This window comes from Sciurus carolinensis, chromosome 11 (assembly GCF_902686445.1).
Source record: "Sciurus carolinensis chromosome 11, mSciCar1.2, whole genome shotgun sequence".
Taxonomy (NCBI): Eukaryota; Metazoa; Chordata; class Mammalia; order Rodentia; family Sciuridae; genus Sciurus; species Sciurus carolinensis.
The window spans coordinates 103,263,771-103,285,167 of NC_062223.1; the positions used below are offsets into that span (position 1 = coordinate 103,263,771).

The 21,397-nt window shown below is 37.7% G+C and overlaps 1 protein-coding gene across 1 annotated transcript; it reads right to left on the reverse strand.

Annotated features, from left to right (window-relative positions):
- Positions 1 to 3,077: 3,077 nt before the first annotated feature.
- Mmp12 (matrix metallopeptidase 12) lies at positions 3,078 to 15,158 on the reverse strand. Its single transcript, XM_047517560.1, has 10 exons — positions 15,026 to 15,158; positions 13,630 to 13,874; positions 12,872 to 13,020; positions 12,660 to 12,785; positions 8,923 to 9,084; positions 8,368 to 8,491; positions 7,201 to 7,334; positions 6,680 to 6,839; positions 4,479 to 4,582; positions 3,078 to 3,533 (listed from the first exon to the last, which is right to left on the reverse strand). Exons 1-10 carry the CDS (start codon positions 15,116 to 15,118, stop codon positions 3,433 to 3,435), a joined length of 1,398 nt encoding a protein of 465 aa, XP_047373516.1. The 5' UTR covers positions 15,119 to 15,158; the 3' UTR covers positions 3,078 to 3,432.
- Positions 15,159 to 21,397: the final 6,239 nt, after the last annotated feature.

Here is a 21,397-nt window from a genome sequence, read left to right on the forward strand (position 1 = left end):
CTTTTTGTGTTTTTATCATATTTTGTGCCTTTGGAGGCAGATTCTTTGACATCTCTGGATCCCCCATACCTATCACAGGATGTAGAATCTAGCATTCTAAATATTTTTGAATAGATGAACAAAGCTTTAAAAAAGTGAAACTGGGAAATTATATGCAACCCAGATATGTATATCTGTATATCTTTTGTTTGTTTGTTTGTTTGTTTGTTTGTTTGTTTTATAGAGGGACAATGCATAAGGAGAAAGGGAGGATCAGGAAAATGGAAGTTGCCTACTGGCATGAGGTCTTTTCCACTTAGTACTCCACAGGGTGAGCAGGTCTACTATCTTTCCTAATAGCTAAACAGTGCTAAAATATGATTTTCAAACAGTTGAAAATATGACAATGCAAATATATAATGAGCTAGTTGAAGATATAACTTAACTCAGTATGTTAGTTAACTTTCATCATTATAACAAATACTTGATATAACCAACTTATAAAGAGAATAGGTTTATCTTGGCTCTCAGTTTGGGAGATTTCTGTCCAAGGATTATTGACCCTGTCACTGATGGGCCTGTGGGGAGGCAGCACATCATGGCAAAGAACTTCTACTGGAGTAAAGTCATGGAACTCCTGCCCAGGAAGCAAAGAGAAAGAGGAAGAGGTTGGACATGCCTTCAATGGCATGTCCTCAGTGACCCAAAACCACCAACAAGGTCCCACCTCATGAAGTTCTGCCTCTTCCCAATAGTGCCATGGGCTGGGGATTAAGCTTTTAACATGTGAGCCTTTGGGGAACATTCTAGATCCAAACTATATCACTTCCATAAGGTTCCACCTCCTCTCAGTAGCATCCACTAACTAAAGAGATAATCAATTCTAAGAAGTCTTAAGAACAGATATGTAAGTAGTAAGGAATGTTGAAACAAATTTTCTAATAATGTAAATGAATTCATGTCTTATAGGGTACTAAAATAAAATGTTTAAGGTTCTCTCTTCTAATAGGCACAAATCAATTGTATCTCTAATAGGTAATATTCATATTATTATAGAAGGAGCCATTTGCATTCCTATCGGTTTTATATTACTTTACCTCTATCTTTACAGACTTATACAAGGGTCTAGTCAGCAGAGTTCACCCTTATAAAATCAGTTACCCTCCAGAAGATCTACTAGAATATGTCCATCACTCCACTGTAAATATATCTGTAACTTCTAAGTCTTGGACACTTGTTTCCTGACATCAGCAAGATGACACTACTTTCTTTCCCTGGGAGGAAAAAAAAAAATTATATTCTCCAGACCGAACATAAACAAAGTTTAGTCATTTTAAAGACTTTTAAGGGGCTGGGGTTGTAACTTAGTGGTAGAGCACTTGCCTGATTTGTATGAGGCACTGGGTTTGATCCTCAGCACCACATTAAAAAAATAGAGATTTTTTTTTAAAAAAATATTTCTTTAAAAAAAAAGACTTTTAATATTGAAAAGTCAAGTGACTTTTAATATAAAATACCAAGTTTTATAGGGTGGAGTGCCAGGAATTTTAGCATTAGTTCAGTCTTCCTACTTTACAAATTTGAATGACATAATCTTGTAGCAGTTAATAACAAATTCTGGGGGCAGTGTGCCCACTTTTGAATAGAAGTTCTAAGGATATGTGACCTTGAGGGATTTCAATTCATGATGCCTCAGAGTTTCCTCACTTGAAAAATGAGACTATAATCTTACCCTGTGCTTGTAATGAGGGTTAGATGAGCTAATTTTAGAGTATGTGTGTGTGTGTATGTGTGTGTGTAGCACTGGGATCAGTGCCTGACACACAGTTAACTTTTAAAGGGCTTGTTTGACGACATTTTAAAATATAACCCAGATAAAGTTTAAGGGGAGAAAGATTCACATCTGAAATCTTTGAAAGCATTTCTCATGAAATGAGAGGTCTATACTCTGGGCCAGTTTATCATCATTTAGGATAAACTGTTTTCTCCAGAATTACCTGAGGCCAAATACAGTCCAACCTTGATACTATTCAATTTTCTTTTGATGCTGCTGCACTAAGAAAGTTCTTTCTTTTGAAGGAAGTTCAGCATCTAGTTTCCTGTAGGGAATAACATTTCATCTAGGGATAACTTGGCCCCACTCCTTGCAGACTACTCTAGAATTATACTGAAGGAATGCATAATCGAGTTGAGGATGGATCTAAAATACGAAGGATGAAGAGCTCCTTCCCCATCTAGATTCTTTCTGTTCTCATATTCCCCCCAATTTCAGTTCATTCCACATGACCATCTGACATGAAGTGGGTTTATCTATATCTTGGATCTTGAGCGTATAAATCAGTTTAAAAACTGGAAGCATTCTTCTCTTCCCTTCCCTGCCCCACCACCCACCCTTGTTATATACCATCATCCACTTATCAGAGAAAACATTTGGCCTTCGGTATTTTGGGCTTGGCCTATTTCAATTAGCATGATATTTTCCAGCTTCATCCACTTACCAGCAAATGCCATAATTTTATTCTTCTTTATGACTGACAAATCATAAGCTATTAGTGAGAGCTAATGCAGAAGACAGGGAGAATGTATCAAGATACTAAAGAAAATTGATATAAGACAGTCCACACTACCAGCATGTGCTCACCTTGCATTTGGGATTTTTCTTCCACAATAACCCTATATCGTGGGGACCACTAACATTCCTCCTAAACTTAAGGAAGCTTAGACTAAATTGTTTATTGGGGTCACACAGCAATTCATAGCCCTCATTGCTACGTGAAACCTGAGCTGCACAGCAAATTCTATCAGAGTGGAAGCTCCCATTCCATTCTTTCTCCTCTCTTGTCTTTGGTCATACACTGTAGTTACTCCACAGAGGTGTATACAGGCTAGGGAATGCTTTCTTGTCTCCAGATGGAGGAAATAGGTGACCTTACACAAGTGACCAAAAGGAATCTAAGATTTTTCTGTTTGTAGTTTTCATATATCTATTTGCTCCTTGGTACAGTCACAGAAAGACTTTAGAAATAGGTCAGAGCTATTTTCAAAGCATATTGTTTTTCAAGAAAAAAATATTAAAAACCAAATGTTTTCTTTAAAATTTTTATTTGAGAAAAAATAATTTACTTAAGTCAGAGTAGTAATCCTAATTTCTCAGCCTAAAGTTGTTAGAAACCAATTTACAGAGCAGACTCCGAAAGGTATTTTGTGGACCTTGAAGGTATCTATTGTCAAATTTAATAGAAGAGTCAAGCAAAAATTGACAGTAAAGGTTTACATCTTGTATAATCATTTATCTATACAGTCATTTTTCTATACAATCATTTACCTGTGGTCTATAGATTTTACTGTATGGTACATATCACCATGTAGTGGTACTCTGAGCACATAGAAAATATGCAGTAAATACTTATAAAACTGAAGTTGAATTAACAAGCACCATCAATTACATCGTTTCTAACAACCAAACCAGCTACTACTTCTCAGTTTTTTGGTAACACGATTGAGCAGAACATCATATTTAAGTTGGGTAGGTCCTTGGAAGAAATAGTAGTATCCTAAAAATGAAAACAAATTAAATTATTTGATTTTACCCTTGTATTTCTTTTTAAAAAATCTGTTTTTTATATGTATCTTTTTAATTTGTAGAAGAGCAAACTATTGTATGTTATGCCTACTTATAACATTTAGTGGAGTTAATATTAGGGTGGTTATTACAGGGGAGGAGCCTGCCCTGCGGTTAAGGCAGCCACGAAAGTACATTCTCACCAGTTCTTACAAAAGAGATCTGCTTTTATATATTACCTAGAATAGATGAGATGTGATTTGAAAATATAGACAGTGGGGACCCTTGGCTGTGTATTCTGCCCCTGGATCTCTACCCAGAGCCATCACACTCTGGGTGCAGGACTCAGAGTGGGTAATGTGCCCGGGAGGGCACACATGGTCTCGATGGCGTAAAATAGACTTGGGAAAGAAAAACATAATCTGGAAACCCTGAAAAGTCATGCTTAGGCTGAACCTGAAGATATTCACAACACAAACTTGAACTTCTCTCATCCCACCTTGGTCCCAGTCCATGAGGATGGATGAGGGTAGAAGTGACTAAAAGGAAAAGGTGAAGGATGCAAGGTGTAAAAAAGCGTGAGAGTACAGGCTTGCCATGTGCTCACTGCACATACTATGCAGCTAATGTGGTCACAGCAAACTCCAGGGGCTCAGACACAGGAGGACTGGTGACGATCACGTCCCCCTGCCTGCCAGACCACCCTCGGAACACAGCAGTGGCGGCCAGCACGGCTGCCCACTCATTCTTCTATCCTGTCTTCTCTTCTCAGTCACACACAGGGTGTTTTCCTTCTGTGGCCCTATTGAGAATTCAGAGTCCCTCCCCTTTCCTAATTGGAACCCATTCTCTGATCTTGGAATTTTAAAATCTAGTTTAAGGGTTAGTGTTTTAAAAAGGGGCTTCTAGGATCTTTGTGGCCCCCTCGTCTACTTACTTTCGAAATAGAAGACTGCATCAATTTTAGGCCCGATTCCTGGGAAGTACTTGGTAATCGGTTTGGGATAACCAGGGTCCATGAACCGATTCCTCTCGTCATACCTGAGAAGAGAAATAACCAGCAGGAACTCAATCAGAAAATGGATCATATGACATGAACCTTAAACCTGTCTTCTCTCCTGAAAGGTTTTTTTTCCAAAAAGGTTTAAACTGTACTGATAAAGAAAACCAGGGTCCCAAACAGCTCTCTGCTTTATTCTAAGTCCTTATATGACTCAGACCCTAGGCTTTTGATTCTAGTTAAGCCTTTCCACTGCCCCCCACCAGTGCTTTCCCCAATCCTGGGTCCTCATAGAGCCTGGCATTGAAGGTGATTTGTTATAGTACAGGGCCCCACAGAACAAATATTTGTTTGCCTGACATTGTCTCCTTTTCAAATCTTGCCACTGAGACAAAACCAACAATTTCCTCCCAGAAGATAATAGAAGAGGTAAGGGTTTAAGATCCATGAACTCAAAGAGTTTTAAACATTCAATGTTAGTAATGATGGGCTATAAGAAACTATAATGGTTAGTGAACACAAAGTCCTATTTGCTAAAATTAAAAGTTCTATTTCTCACAAAAGGCTAAGGGTTGGTGGTCAAACAGGTCATAAGCATATGGTATTTGACTGAAATTAACTGTTGAATTTTAAATGTTCAAGAGAAAAATAGAGTTGTGCTAAGGGCACATGTCTATAATCCCAGATAGTTAGGAGGCTGAGGGAGGAGGATTGCAAGTTGGAGGCTAGCCAGGGCAGCTTAACCAGAACCTGTCTCAAAAATAGAATTAAAAGGGCATGGGGATAATGGGGAGTGGGAGGGAGGCAAGAATGGAGGAAGGAGGGACTGTATAGGGGGAAAAGAGGGGTGGGAGGGGTGGAGGGGAAGGAAAAAATAACAGAATGAATCAAACACCATTACCCTATGTAAATGTATGATTACAGAAATGGTATGCCTCTACTTCATGTACAAACAGAGAAACAAGTTGTACCCCATTTGTTTACAGTAAAAAAAATGGGTGTGGGGGGTGTAGCTCAGTGGTAGAGTACTTGCCTAGTGTGCATGAGGTCCCAGGTTCCATCCCCAGTACCAACAAAACAAAAATGATAGAGAGAAAATAAAAAGATAGAATAGAGATTATAGTGTAACCTTCTTAATATATTCTATCATGCCTCATGCTAATCAGATAAGCATTATGAGAAATGGTTGTTTTCTTCAGAAGTTATATATGATCCAGTCGTACTTCAAAATTAGATATTTGAGACAAAGCCAGACAATCATCAGATATGCTGCTGGTCATACAGATCTCCTGCCACTCTAAAGATGGTTCCCTCCTTTTCCTTTTGGGTCCAGGGGTCACAGAAAGGAATCTAGGAACCCTCCAAAATGGCCATACTAAATACTAGTCCTCACACATCTATAAAACTATTTTCTAGTGTTTCCACTCTATTTAATAATATAACATTTCATTTAATGTGTTTCTTTTGGGAGTGATATTGGTCAAATTATATTGTTATAGTGTGTGGTGTGTGCATGTATGAATATGTAACAACAAATCCCATCACTAGGTACAACTATAATACATCAATAAAAATGTGGGGAAAAAATAAAATGTTTCTTTCATTTTTAAAATTTATTTGATCTCTTTTTTGTACTGCTGGAGATCAAAGCCAGGGCCTCACATACGCTAGACAAATGCTCTACCACTGAGCAACACCCCTGGACCAAAATGCTTCTTTTTAAAAATACATTTTATTCTATTCTCATATATCAGAAACCCAAAGCAAAAAAAAAAAAAAAAAAAAAAAAAAGATAAAAGAAATAGGTTGACAATGACTATTTCAGTCCTATCAACTCCTTTCCCAAGAAGGTTGAGGATCTTTAAGAACTTGCATAGAAAAACTACCCTCTTTTTTTATAAAAGTTTTTAACTTCCTATTCATTCATCCTGATTATATATAATAGTGGGAACCATTGTGACACATTTGTACATGCACTTAAAGTATCAGTCAGTTTCATTCCTCAGTACCTCACCTTTCTCTCCCCTCCCCTGGGTCCCCATCCTCTACTGGTCTCCCTTCTATAGAAAAACTACCTTCTGGAAAGATACATTCCATTGCCTGTTTCACAGATCTTACAGGTCAAAGCTAAAGCTCACCTCCAATACTGGCTATCTACAAAGAAGTAGGTCTTGTGGGTAAGTGGGTTGAAGACAGCGCCATCAATTTTTTTCACATATTCAGGAAAGCCCAGTGAATATATGCTCTTTGGATAGTTTGGCTGCAGTCTCAAATTGCTAAGTAACCAGTACTTGTCATCTGTGAAGACAAAGAAAAAGGGTATATTAGAGTTACACAGAAAGAGTAATAAAAATACTGACTACTGCAAACAACATCATCTTTTCCTAGAGTTCTAAAATGTATGTTGATCTTAAACATGGTCTATCTCCAAAGTTCTGTATTTTTTCCACAAGTATCAATGCCTTATGTTTTACAAACTTGTCCCCCAAATTTGTATATTTCCTGTGTAGTTAGTGTACTTTAATTTATAGTTCAGAGCTACCATTAATAAAATCTAGAGTGCTTTTTTGGCTTATATCTATAAAAAATAGTAGTATTTCCTTAATTTTTTTCTTTTCCTTAAAGTATATTCCATGGCAAAATTAAACATTGGAATTACCTTTAAAAAGAACAACTTGATTTCTGGCTTCAATTTCATAAGCAGCTTGAATGCCAGAAGGCAAGGTTGGCCATAAGGAAGAGATTGAACTAATGCTGGTCGTTGATTTCTCAGGAAACTTCCACCAGAAGAACCTACCATGAAAGACATTTGACACATGTTAACCAGTTATAGATTCAAGTACCTTGAAATATGAACAGGAAGGACCTGTGAAATGAGTTAATATTTTTTCCTTCCTTCCTTCCTTCCTTCCTTCCTTCCTTCCTTCCTTCCTTCCTTCCTTCCTTCCTTCCTTCCTTCCTTCCTTCCTCCTTCCCTCCCTCTCTCCCTTCTTTCTTCCCTTCTTTCCTCTCTCTTTTTGAGATGAGGAACTCACTATGTTGCCCACATTGGACTCAAATTCCTGGGCTCAAGGGATCTTCCCTCCTTAACCTCCTACATATCTGTGACTAAAGGTGCACACCACCACTCACGGTTAAGATTTAATATATCATTTCATTATTTTCACATTCTGGTCCATGGATATCTGTGTGGGAGTACCACAGGAGACAATCCTAATCAATTCTTGATGTGACAATGACTTTTACAGGCAACCTGAGATATGGAAATAAACTGGAGCTTGGAATCCAAGGATCTAAGAATCTAATCTGGCCTCACAATTCATTCACCAGTTTTGTAACTGAGAGTTCACCTAATCTCAGGTGTCTATTTTATAATTAAAAATAAAACAAAATTAGAATATTTGTCCTACCTACAAATTATCAATCTTTCCTACTGTCCTCCTCCCAATATCTGCCTCAATTGGTGGTCCAAGACAGAATTTGTAAGTCATCCTAGAATTCTCCTCTCTATACTCAAGGTAAGTCTTACATAGCAGCTCCTCAACTCCAGACTTCACCATCTTTATCTATCACTAAGAGTTGGGCATCTCGGCTTCCTGTCTTCTAATTCCCCAGCCCAGATTCCTACTGCAAATCCATTTTTTTACACACCAGTTTTCTAGTAATACAAACATAATCATACCACTTTCCTGCTCTAAAATCTTTAAGATCTTCCCCCTGCCTATTGAATCAAATCCAAGTCCCTGCTTACAAGTTTCATCTACCTCACTTCAACAAAACAAAACACAGATCCCTTTATATTGGTTATATATGAAAATGGTCCTACCAGTCTTTAAAGAAAATGATTTTATCTCCCAGTGTAGTGACAGCATCAAAACTCAAGTTGGGGTCACAGGCAGGTGACTTTGGTCTGTCCGGACTTGGCATAGGTTGGTGCTTCTCTGGGCCTCCTAAGGATACATTTCAAGAAACATTAGGAAATATTATGCATTTTAGTTCCTAAGAGGAAGAACCATTCTTTTTAAACATTCCATATACTTGGTGAAAAATGAATCAATGTTAATTTAAGTTTTCTATAAAATTCATAAGAAGTATATGCTAAGGATTTTTTCCCATATGGTTACATATCATGTGCCTCTTCTATTGGGCAATGCCATTTTGGATAGAAAGGACACCACACCACAGGCCTCAACTTTTGTCTAACATTACACCCCAGGTCTTTTTTCTCCATCTGGAATAGGAAGATGGCATTTACTTACCTCACAGGCTCTCACAGGTTCAAAAGAAAAGACAGGAAAATTTTATTCTAATGCAGATATTATGAGATTGTTCATAAGAGAGAGTAACTTTCATGGCAAAATGACACAGAGGTTCTACTCACCATAGAGGGACTGAATGCCACGGATGTCGTCAGAAGAGAGGTGAAATGTGTTGGGATCAAGATAACCGTAGTTGGGGAACATTACAGCATTTGGGTCATTAGAATGCCCGAGTCCCAAGGAATGCCCAAGCTCGTGAACAGCAACGAGAAACAAGTTTCTGCCTAGGAAGAAATCAACCAAAAGGAGTAAAGTGTAAAATACATAGTCATCTTATTTTTAGCTGACTCATAAAATTGTACATACTTATGGGGTATCATGATGCTTTAATACATATGTACATTGTGCAATGTTTTTTTGTGGTGAGAGCATTCAAAATTATTTCTTCAAGCTTTTTGAAATATGCTCTGCAGTACTGTTATCCATAATCACCTTTCTGCCCACCACAATTTCTTGCTCCTACCTAACTATAACTTAGTACCACTGATCAACCTTTCCCATTTCCTTCCTCCCCCACATACTCTTCAGCCTCTGGTAATCACTATCCTACTCACAACTTTTATGAGAGCAACTTTTTTGGACTCCATAAGTTAGGTCATGTTGTCACTGCTTTTTTGTGCCAGTTTTTCACTTAATGACTTCCACTTCCACTCATTGCAATAGGATTTCATCCTTTTTTAGAGCTGAATAGTATTCCATTATATATATATAATGCATTCTTTATCCACTTAAGTTTCCATTTCTTACCTTAGAATTTTGAAGTCAATAACAAAATATCTGAGACAGTGGAGGTACTGATTTCCTCACTCTCTTAAATAGGGTTTCTCAACATCAGCGTTATTGACATTACAGGTCAGATAATTATTGTCAGGGCTGTCCTCTGCATTATAGATGTTTAGAAATCTCTGGTTGTACTTCTAAATGCAAACAGCAAACCCCCTCTAGTTTTAAAAACAACAACAAAAGTATCTCTAGACATTGTCAAAATATCCCCTGGGGGACAAAATTTGCTGAGGACCACTGAACTAGCAGGCAAATGAAATATATTCTGTTGTGAAAATTTCTAAAATAATTCATGGCTGTGTTGAAAAGTTAGCTCTTTGCTTCTAAATCATTCCTACAGCAAGGTATCCTGGTGCATGTTTGTTCCAGCCACTTGGGAGGATGAGCAGGAGCTCAAGGTCAGCCTGGGCAACATAAAAAGAGCTTGTCTTGGAAAAAAAAAAAAAAGCAGGGGGTGGGGAGGAATAGATAGAGGTTGGTATAGCTCAGTGGTAGAGTACTCACCTAGTAGCCCTGGGTTCCAGCATCACATACATAAAAAAATAAATAAGCAATTCCCAACTCCTATGACTCTACTTATACTTACTCTGTTTTAACTCTCTCTCTCTCTTTTTTTTCTATCTTAAGGATTGAACCAGCACCTTGCACTGAGCTACATCATCAGTCCTGTTTTTAAGTTACTTTGAGACAGGGTCTCACTAAGTTGCGCAGGCTAACCTTGGACTTGCAATCCTCCAGCGTCAGACTCCTGAGTAGCTGGTATTACAGGCATCTGGGGGCTTTTACTACCACTACCCCATCTGGGGGCTTTTACTCTTTAGCCAACTGAAGTGAATAAAGAAAGGTCTTTGGTAACCATCCTTTATTAAACCCACATGTGGGGTCATCACTAAGTTCCAGGTACTATGAATGATTGAGAAATGCAGCACACTGTGTCCAATCCTTACCCTACTCAAAGAAACCACCAGCTCACCATTTATATGTCAGCAAACAGGATTCATAAGGTTAACTGATCAAATTAAGTGCTCAAGTCAAGATCAAATCCAAATTTCTTGGCTCAAAAGCTCATGCTTTTTACTACACATGATTCTAAATAAAATGAAAGGCACTAACTTATAATTTGAACTAACAAGTTATAGTCAGGCTTGTTCATTTCTTTATATCCTAAAGGGTTCAGTTTGTTAGTAAAAGAGGGAAGAAAGGTATATCCCTTCTCCAAAATTTCTTATTCTCAGATTTAAATAACTCCTGACATTTTGTGTTTTATACCAGTGTCTTCAGTTTTGCATTTTTTTCCTGTATCAAAGTTGTAGCTCAGAAGAAATGACTTGCCTGAGTCACACACCATTTGAGGTCCCTGAAATTCTACCAGATAACCAGGTGAAGAGTCCACACCTCTCCTGCAGAAGGTCTAGGCACACAGACTATGCATAACCTTAGCCCAGGCCCAGCAACTAACTCAGAGGGCTGTCACTCTTCTCACAAATAGAAAAAGGAAGCTAGGAATAGGTTATTCCCTCCACTCCACTTGAGACTGTGACGAGTAAACAAGGCTTTTATCATTTGGCCTAAACCTGAATTTATCCTATCCCCAATTCTCACAACCCTTTGTACAAATCACCATCATTGGTCCCCAATTCCAAATAGTAGATTTCTGCTCATGTTCTCTCTCCTACTAGATTGCATGCTCAATGGTAAAACTGTGTCCTTCTCATCTCTGTATTCAAACACCCCATCACCCATAACAAGAGACTCAGTAAATATTGGCCTAATTGTTCACTTAATTTGCTAAGTCAAGAAATTAGGTTGAGAATGAGCATTGTAAGTTAGAATTTTCATAAATAACTTTTTAAAGCATAGAATCAAGCCAATTTTTAAAATAAGGCTAAGAGCTAAGAAATAGATATTCCTGTCCAATGTTTCCACAAACTAGCCACTAACCTTCTCTTGGTCTCAATTTTCTCTATCTGAGCTGTATTAAATCACTTTTATAAGATCTATTAGAATTCCAAACATTCTTTGAGGTTAATCAGCACTAATATCTCATTTCAGATGAAGAGCTTACAATCCCTAAATACCCATGGATAGAATTTAGACACATTTAACATGTCTGGTTGAGGATTTGCAGTTCAGCAAGTACCTAATCCTACATGATCTGCCTTGACAATACAGAAGTCCTCTTCTCATCAAAAAATTGATAAGCCTTAGGCTACATGTCAGACTGAAATAGACTTTCTGGTGGACAGAGTGGCTATAAAAATATTGCCATACAGCACATGCAATATCAGTTAGAGAGAGGGGGATGCTGACTAGACTATATTCTTGACTCTCTCCCTATTTACTTTTCACATGAGCAAGTCATATAATCTAATTTTTCGAGGCTACTGATTCCCCAAATTATAGGTGAGCTTAGTTAACCATATCCACACATCTGAGACAGAGGGTGAGTTATAGTCCTTCTGCAAATGCACACAAGGTACATTAATCATTCAAATGATTGGTTGAACATTCTGAAATTTTTGTCACAGGACTACACATAACCATATGACTATAATTTTGTGTTTCTCCATACAAGTCTCTAAATTGTCTATAACTTTATCTTTCTGTGTCACTATGAACCTAGGAAATTATCAGCAAATAATGAATCAAACCCATGATCACTTTATGTGTTGGCATATACAGAATTATGAGAATTTGTGTTTGCTTTTGAATTCATGGATTTTACTGCCAAATCTAAACAGCAGCTTTTAGCTTTCCTGAATCTATACTAATGATCTTGCTCACAGCTCATAAAATTCCAGTAGTTTCTTAGAGATTGTCTTTAAGATAATATAGTGCAATATCCTCAGTTTATAAGAGGTGAAATTGAGACTTAGATACAGAGTTAATTTGATTTAGAGGCAAAATTATAGTCTGCACAAGTTTTTCCAGGTTATCGTATTTTGCCAGAAGGTAGTCTTTCAGAATCAGGACATATTTTAAAATTTGTTAGGTTTAGTTTTTATTTTTTCCCTACCTTTGTTATTTTTACTCCAGGTTTCTGCCTCATCAAAATGTGCATCTCCTCCAATACCAGATCCAGGTTGATAAGCATGGGCTAAGATTCCATCTTTGCCATCAAAAGGATTGAAGTCTCCATGAGCTTTTTAAAAATGAAAAGAAAATTAGTATTTCTGTATATGCTAAAGATCATGTTAAATGAGACAAATGAAGTCCAAGTTCTTTCACCTCCATATGCAAAAAGTATCATAATATCAGCTTCGCCTGCATAAACCCTTCTGAATTTCAAGGGAGTCACGTCACTCCATACTTGAAAAGCTTTCTGGATGGCATAGTCAACATCCTCTCGCTTCATGTCAGGAGTGTAATTATTGATTCTTTATCAGAAAAAAAAAAAAAGAGAGAGAGAAACACATAAAAACCACATGTTAATTGTGTCTTACCATAATACTTCAGTTCTGAAACCCCCATTGAAGAAGGAAGCATTACATAAATCAAGAATTCAAAGAACAATTTGCTTAAGTACAAACCATTTTTCCTTGGACAGCTTTCTCCTAACCAAAACCTCTCTTAATTTCTCCTTATTTGTGACTGATATGAAGTCATTGTGACAGATTTGCTTTCATAGACACTTACAGCTTCTGCTCCTGCTCCTAAACTTCCACATTTACCCATCTTGACTACTCTACATACTTTTCCTCTCTCTGACTTATAGTTATTTCATTTTCATTCTTCTTTTATTTGTGGCTCTTTTCTATTCTGCTAGACTAACCTGCAAGACACACAAATTCAAATCTTCCCTGAGTGAACAATCCTTCCTTCCTTCTAGAGAAAATGAATTTAAACTCAGAGATAGAACAACAATTGAGGGAGGTTACTTCTCTACTTCTAGATTTAGGGATATAGTGTATCTAAGTGGCTTGGGTTTCTAGAAATAAGACCACTGGGAAAGCAGAAGAACACACGGCTCCATGCACCTGCATTACCTGTAGGTGATTTCATGCTTCTTCCACACTGGCCTTCCTTCAAATGTGCTGAAATCATGGACGTCAGGCACTCCACATCTAGGTTTGTGCATCATCTCCAGAGTAGATGTGTCCAGTTGCCCGGTCACCTTTAGCCCAAAGAACTGCTGCATTTCCTGGATTTTTTCCTCTAGGAAGGTCTTACCAACTTTCATTTTTGTCATTGGAATTGTCTCTATAGGTCCATAAAATTTATTCAAGTACCTCTGGAAAAGGATAAATTCAGTAATATATAATCACACACAGGAAAGCTGCCCCTGGTAGCTCTGCATATTGACTCACCTGTACACTGATGTTTTCAAACTTGGAATTTTTGATATTTTAATCACAGGTTAGACTATTGTTATTTAGACAATTACTATAATGAAAAACAATTTAATTTTATGTGTTATCAAAAACATGTCATAACTTATTAGATTTGTTCCTAGAGGTTCAGTGGAAAAAACCCTTTGTTTCTACTTCTTCAAACTTGTTTCTACTCCTTTGAAGCTATTTTAGCATCTACTATATCATGGCATTCAATAAATGGCAAAATCTTTATTGCTAGAATGCTTAAATTATTGATTTAAGCATTAACTTAAAAGTTTCTTGCTTGGTTAGGGGTGCAGTTCTTGGTAAAGGGCTTGCCTAGCATGCTCTCAAGTCCTAGGTTCTATTCCCAGTACTACAATAAACAACAAAAAAGTCCTTGTTTAAAAATCCAAAGCTTGACACAATGGGAAACTATGATAAGTTCAAAGGTAAAATAATTTTAGAAAATAGAAACAGGCTTGGTGGCACATGCCTGTATTTCCAGTTGTGTGGGAGGTTGAGTTGAGAGCATCACTTCAGTCCAAGAGTTTGAAACTAGCCTATGTCAAAACAAACAAACAAACAAAAGACTTTAGAAAATAGGAGAGCCAACTCTTACAGTTAGATAAAAATAAGAGTTGAAAAAAATATTTTTAAGACAAAGGCTTATGAAGAAATATCTGGGATAAAGGGGGGTTAATGGGAGTATGTTGAAATTATTGTGGCAGCCTAATGTGGTTAAGTCGGTCAAGTTGCCAGACAATCTCAGAGTATTTATTTGCATAGATGACTAATGTAAAACACTATAACAGAAGTGAATTTCAATTGCATTAAACTGAAAATTTTTGACCAAAACTTTTTAGTAGAAGGGACACATGCTACTTACCATTTCATAACACTCCTTTAAAACCAATATTTTACTTACATTCCTCTATAGCAAAAAAAATTCAATGCTGAAAGCAAGCAGCCTACTACAACAGTTTTTAAATAGTACTTTTTAAAATAAAACAAGTAAATGCAATAAAGACAAATCAGGCTAGATAAACACTATAGTGACAATACTTACTTCAGCAAATTCCCAGTCCTTTTCTGTCGGGCTTATTGCATTGGCTAGGGATGCAGTGACCCGCAGGACCAGAATCAATAGAAGAAGCTTCATTGTGAACTTCTTCCTCCAGAATAGCTTAACTCAATTTACTCTGCGCTGTTGTAGTACAAGTTCCTTAAATGTCCCTCTTTATATAACTCTTAGGCCAGGCTCTTTGAATATGAAATCCTTTGAGTGACTCACAGTTGATATCATCCCTTGATTTATCTCAAAAACATGCGAGCATGACCTTATTTAACTAACAATGGGTCAATTAGCATTAACCCATCATTCACCTAGGTATGTCACAGTATATTTCTTCAAAATGCTAAGTAAACTTCTTTCATCCACTCTGTGAAATAAGACCTCATTAAAAGAAAAAAAGAAAAAGTTGAGCACCTAAAATGTAAAGATAACTTAAGACACATTTTCATAAAGCTTAGTATTCTCAGTTTTAATTATAATATTTCTCTGCATTATGAAATCAGTTTTTTAAAGTAGATTTTAAAATATTTCATAAATAAAGACTTTTTTTTTTTTTTTTTGCTAGAATAGATAAATTCTCTCCGCCAGGGGAATTCCACAGAGAACTATGATGGATAGATTTCATATTTAGCAAGAGAAAGTTCATAACATCAACATGTTTTGATGTTCTATATGTTGTACAAGCTTAGATCCTAATTCTATTACTTGAGATCTTCAAGTCATTGCAGTTGAAAACCGATCCCAATGGCGTTCTTTGATAGTTTCCAGAGACAAAATTTCCTTAATTCCCAAATTGTCCAGAGTTGGCAGCACAAGGCTTAACACTTTCAACTCTGAGTGCCAGGAAAAGTTTGCCTTTGGAATCTCTCCATCTTATCAACTCAGCTCCTTGCCCCCTTGACTTAACTGTCCCATTTCCGATATGGAGTATTAAGGACTGAAAACATTTATGAGTCAAGGAATTTAACTCCAAAAGTAGAATTGCAAGTAGTGGGGCTGCTGTGTGGGGAAAGGCTCTACTGAAGAGCCCTCGAGTCCTTCCACAAGTCAGCTGCCTGCTGCTGCTGCTGGCAGAACAGCCTCATAGATGCTGGGAGGCACTCAATAGTGTGTCATCATTGAACAATTGCTCTGACCCACCTCCCAGACCTGGGAGATGCCGGCAGCTTGTTAGCATTTTTCTAAGGTGGAGCCTCTGGGAAAATGATTCCCTTCTCAGGTAGGAAGAAAAAGAGGTCTCTACATTGGGCCTGGTATTGCTCCTCCAAACTCTGAATTTTTCAAGTTCCTTGATTGAACCTATGGAATTTTTATTAAGTTCGCAACCAGATTAGCTCTAGGATTCATGAAGAGGAAAATCAAGTGGAAAAGTTGTAAGGTAACCCTTTCAAATGTTAAATTAGCACAAGAATCATAAACACAACAAGTAGGTAAGAAAGCAGAAAAATGGCATTTGTTGATAAATATTAGCAATTTTTTTGAAATTTTTATATTTATTGAAATATTTGTTGAAAAATATTCTATCACTGTATTCCTGATGCCAAAAAAACTATCTCAAAATTCAATAAACATGTGTACATGAATCTATTGGGAGAATACCAAAGACATCAAAAGAAATATACACATACACATACATCAATATAAATATACACATACACATCACATTTTCTTCATCCATTCACCTGTTGAAGGGCATCTAGGTTGGTTATAAAATTTACCTATTATAAGTATATTTATATATATATATACATACACACATGATGGAATATTACTCAGCTTTAAAGAAGAATGAAATTATAGCATTTGCTGGTAAATGGATGGAGTTAGAGAATATCATGCTAAGTGAAATAAACCAATCCCAAGAAACCAAAGGCTTTCTCTGATGTGTTTTCTCTGATACGCAGATGCTAACTCACAATAAGGCAGGGGAGGGATAAGGAAGAATAAAAGAGAATAGAATTACTTTATATTAGGTAGAGGGGAGTGAAGGGAGGGGAAGGGGTATGGGGGAAGGAACCATAGTAGAGTGAAACACACATTATTAACTCATGTACATGTTTGACTGCATGACCAATGTGAGCCTACAATATTTATAATCAGAAAGATGAGAGATTACACTCCATTTGTGTATGATCTATCAAAATAAATAAATGAATTAGACTGTCATGTACAACTAATTAGAACAAGTAAAGTAAAAAAAATTTAAAAAGAGTTGCAAAAATTACATTAAATAATAGGGAGAAGAGCCTACTGCCAATACACCTTAAGGGGTCTGTATTTCCTCTCTTCCTTCATCTTCCTTTACTGCACTCTTACATAAGAGATTCCAAAAGAAGTGTGTAATGGAATTAAAGAGGGAGGTCAGCTACCTGCTCAGCCCTCTCTAGAGTAGAAACATTCTGACCCAGGCCCAGACTGGAGGCTGAGGGTCCCAGGGGAGACATGGCTCCCAGGGCGCATACTGAAGGAAGTGAGACTCCAGGGGTCAGTGACCATGCTCTTCACAAAGAGGAGTATATTTATGAAAATGCAGAGAAGAGCTGAGGTCAGAGCTCCTCATGTGTGACCCTGGGCTGACAAGGTTTTCCTTAATGAAGGCATGTTTTATAGCACAAATATTCTAAAAGCATCCAAAGCTTTTCACATTATTTTCTTCCTTTGCCAGACACCAGCACCTTCCAGGGTATATTCTCGACACCTGCAATCATTTGCAGTGTCACCCCCAGGAATCCAGAGGCAAATTGAAGCATGATCACCAGCCAGGGCCAGGAAGGAGCAACACTCTCAAGATACACAAAGAAATCTCTTAGCTGCCCCTTCCCTGCACAAATAGCTAGTATGTATAGGAAGAAAACTTCAGTTAGTTGATTCCTTTTATGGATAAAAAAATGGAACTCTGGAAAAGGGAAGTGGATTGCTTAAGGAGACATCCAGGAAGTCTCCTGACTCTGTCCTACCTTTTTGCTATGTCACCCTTAGTTTGCTGTTTTGATTTTTCTTCAGATGTGTCTCCTTTATTAATATCTTACTGCAAACACTACAAAAATGATACCATGACACTGCAAGCTTTTTAGGGAAAGCTCTGCTCTCGGGGGTGTCAGGGGTAACCAGCCAGTCCTGGGAATACTGTAAGTAGATGTGAATTCTCCAGGACGGCTGCAGCACTCGTCTGCTCTCTGGCGGGTGAACTTCTGTGCACATCTGCCCATGCATTGACCTGGGCTTGGCGCTGTTGCTACCGTGCCCTCTGCTACGAGGGCTCCCCAGGAATTGGTTAGAATATCTCTGAAGAGAACAATGTTTGAAGTCACCCTAGCCAGTTTGTAGACTTAGGTAATTTTTCTGTGCTTCACTTTCTGCATATATAAAATGTGGATAATATTGAGTTTTTTGTAATTCATTCAAAACAACTAATTGTGTGCCATCATATGATAGGACCTCAATAAGTATTAATTCTTTGCTTTCTCCCTTACCTCCTTGCTCACACATGTTGGCCATCACATGTTTGGAATAGACCAGCTAATTTTTTTTCTGCAATGGAGAAAAATATATCTAAATAACAAGTAAAATATAACTTGAAAATCTTCAATAGAAAGTTGGTTTTGACATGTAGAAAAAATAATATTTTGTATAGTTCCTTTGTGTTATTACTCTGTTTTGATCACAAGTGAATCTACATCCGACAAGAAAATAGCTGGAAAATGTCCTGGAAATAGCTGGGGCTAGTGATGGAGACAGCCAGTTGAGCCCCTTCTGCCAGAATGAACTAGAACTTGACTGCACAGAACTACTATTCGACTCACACTTGTAAGGCAGAGATTGTTAGCGTAACTGCTGAGGCCCTCCTGCCTTCTAAGCTAGTGTTCAGTCCAAAATTGTATCAGAGAGCTCCCCAAGATCTTCTTCCCAAGGAGGAATTGTAGAAAGTTAGCAAAATCCTGAAACATGTGGGGTTTGGGAGTAAGAACCACCATGCTAGATGCAGCACAAAGGGGAATTAGAGGGAAGAAATAGGAAAGGTACAGACAGTATCCTTCCTTTCTCTAGTCACCTTTCTTCCCTTGTAAATGACTCCCTTTCAAACAACTCTAAGACATAAAAGACAGCAGGAAGCTCTATTTATCACAAGGTAGAGACAATGGAATGACATATGCATATGAGTTGTTAGTGAGTTCTTTAGTTTTCTGTTCTTGCTCTACAATAACAAAATAAATACTTAGGGGCAGCAATAATGATTCAGATATGGGTGAACTGTCTTTGACTTTGCAGCCTGGTTTCATGGAAAAAGCAAGGCTTTGGAAATAGATGTGGCCTCAAACCTCAGTTATGCTACCTATAATCTAAGCTGTGTGGCTTTGGTCAAGTTCTTTAAGTTCAGTTTCCTCATCTACAAGTGACTATTGTAAGGATTAAACAAAAATACATGAGACTATTCACTGTGCCTGACCAGTTGAGAGTCATTCCATAAATACTGGTCTCTTTCCTTTGTAACAACTAGAGCATTGTTTTTTGATCTTTCATTACTGTTCCCCATAGAAAGAGGCATTTTGGTTATTCCTCTCATGCTACCGTAGGACCAAAGAAATGCCACATATCTGTTTACAGATACGTATCAGATTGTATACATATCTGTCCTTTATACATAAAGAAGCAAGATTTATTTTGCCTCTAATGAACACTTTTCAGCACTTGGGAGTAATATAGCCCCTGCTGAGAATGCATAGCACAAAGAAACATGTGCTAATTGAGCACAGTGGTACAAGCCTGTAATCCCACTTACTCAGGTGGCTGAGGCAAGAGGATCTCTCGAGCTAGCCTGAACAACTTAGTGAGGCCCTGTCTCAAAATGAAGTAAAAAGGACTGGGGTACAGCCCTCACTTAACATATGCAAGGCCTGGGTTCAATCTCTAGTACTGAAAAAAAATTTTAAGCCTGAACTCTGTATTACTAGATCAGTAAATGATCATGACACCAGTTCCACCTGGTTTGATGTGGCATCTTACCAGGCAGTAGGTAAAGGTTTAGAGATGACATACATAAAGTCAGGAGATCTGGATTTGTGTCATTAAAGAGTAGTGACTCTCATAGAGAACTGACCAATTATAATTGTTGGTTAGATAGATTCAGAAAGAAAAGAAATCAGTGACTAGAAAGAAGGATAGATCTGAAAGAGTCTACATGGTTCTCTTTAAGAGTGAGGCAAGATAATTTTTAAGTTTCCTAATGATTTTTTCCTATATTTTTCTCCTTTCCTTCAAACTCCACTCAAGCAGCCAGTAGACTCTGCATTTATCATCTCAACATTTGTGACCCTGAACACATTATTCACATTCCAAATAAATCCACTGAAGTGAATATGGTTTCAGAGAGTTTCTAGGGCTGGGGCCATAGCTCAGTAGTAGAGCTTTGCCTGGCATGAAGGAGGCCTTGGGTTCAATCCCTAGTGTTGCTAAACAAAGAGAGCAATTTCTCCTAAGCTGAGCCAAAACTAGAAGTGGTGGGCGAGTCTAAGAATTCTGAGTCTCATAAGGAAGTGAACCCCACTCCACAGAGGCACTGGAAGGATGTGGTGGAACCACAGGGGGAATAACCACCCAAGACATAGGGAAGTGAGATTCTGGACCTAGTGCCACTAATATCCACCTAGCAATCATGCTGCAGAAGTAGAAGTCAGCAGAACTGAAAATATCAGCAGCCCAGGTGAACCAATAAGGAGGAGACGAAACTCCAGAATGACAGGTTGAATTTCCTACCAGCCCAGTGGGATGTGGGCTTAGAACTGAAGTTAAATCTTACGGGAAAAGGGAACATGTCTGGTACATCAACTGCTATTCATAACGCTACATATACAGGATAGATAGTGAATGCGCTTTCTACACAGCAGGTCTGCTCTACTGCCAGCAACATCATTATTGCTATTAATACATTTTAAATACAGTTTTCTAAATGTTTTGTCTCTTTTTTGAATAAAGCGTACATTCTGGGTGTTTACATGATTTATATGATTGTAGATCTTTTTTAACCTTCCAAGATACAAAGGAGTAGTATCCCTAGGCAGTAAATAATACATGGGTGTTTGACTTTAAATAAATTGAAATAAAAACATGGAGGTGACCTTATTGGACCAGCACAGGCACATGCTCACATTTTTCATGCAGGTACATAAACTAGAGGTAATACGAGACAATATTTTGAAATATTTTAAATTCTCCTACCTTAGTCTCTAAACCATTCCCATTCAACAAATAAGGGCTGTCTGAAACCTCTGTTGCTCTCAGTTGCCTTTCAACAAATCCTTCTTCAAGGTATTGTCCACTGGTTCCTTGAAGAACCTCCTATATCATGGACCTTTTCATAGCCATGGA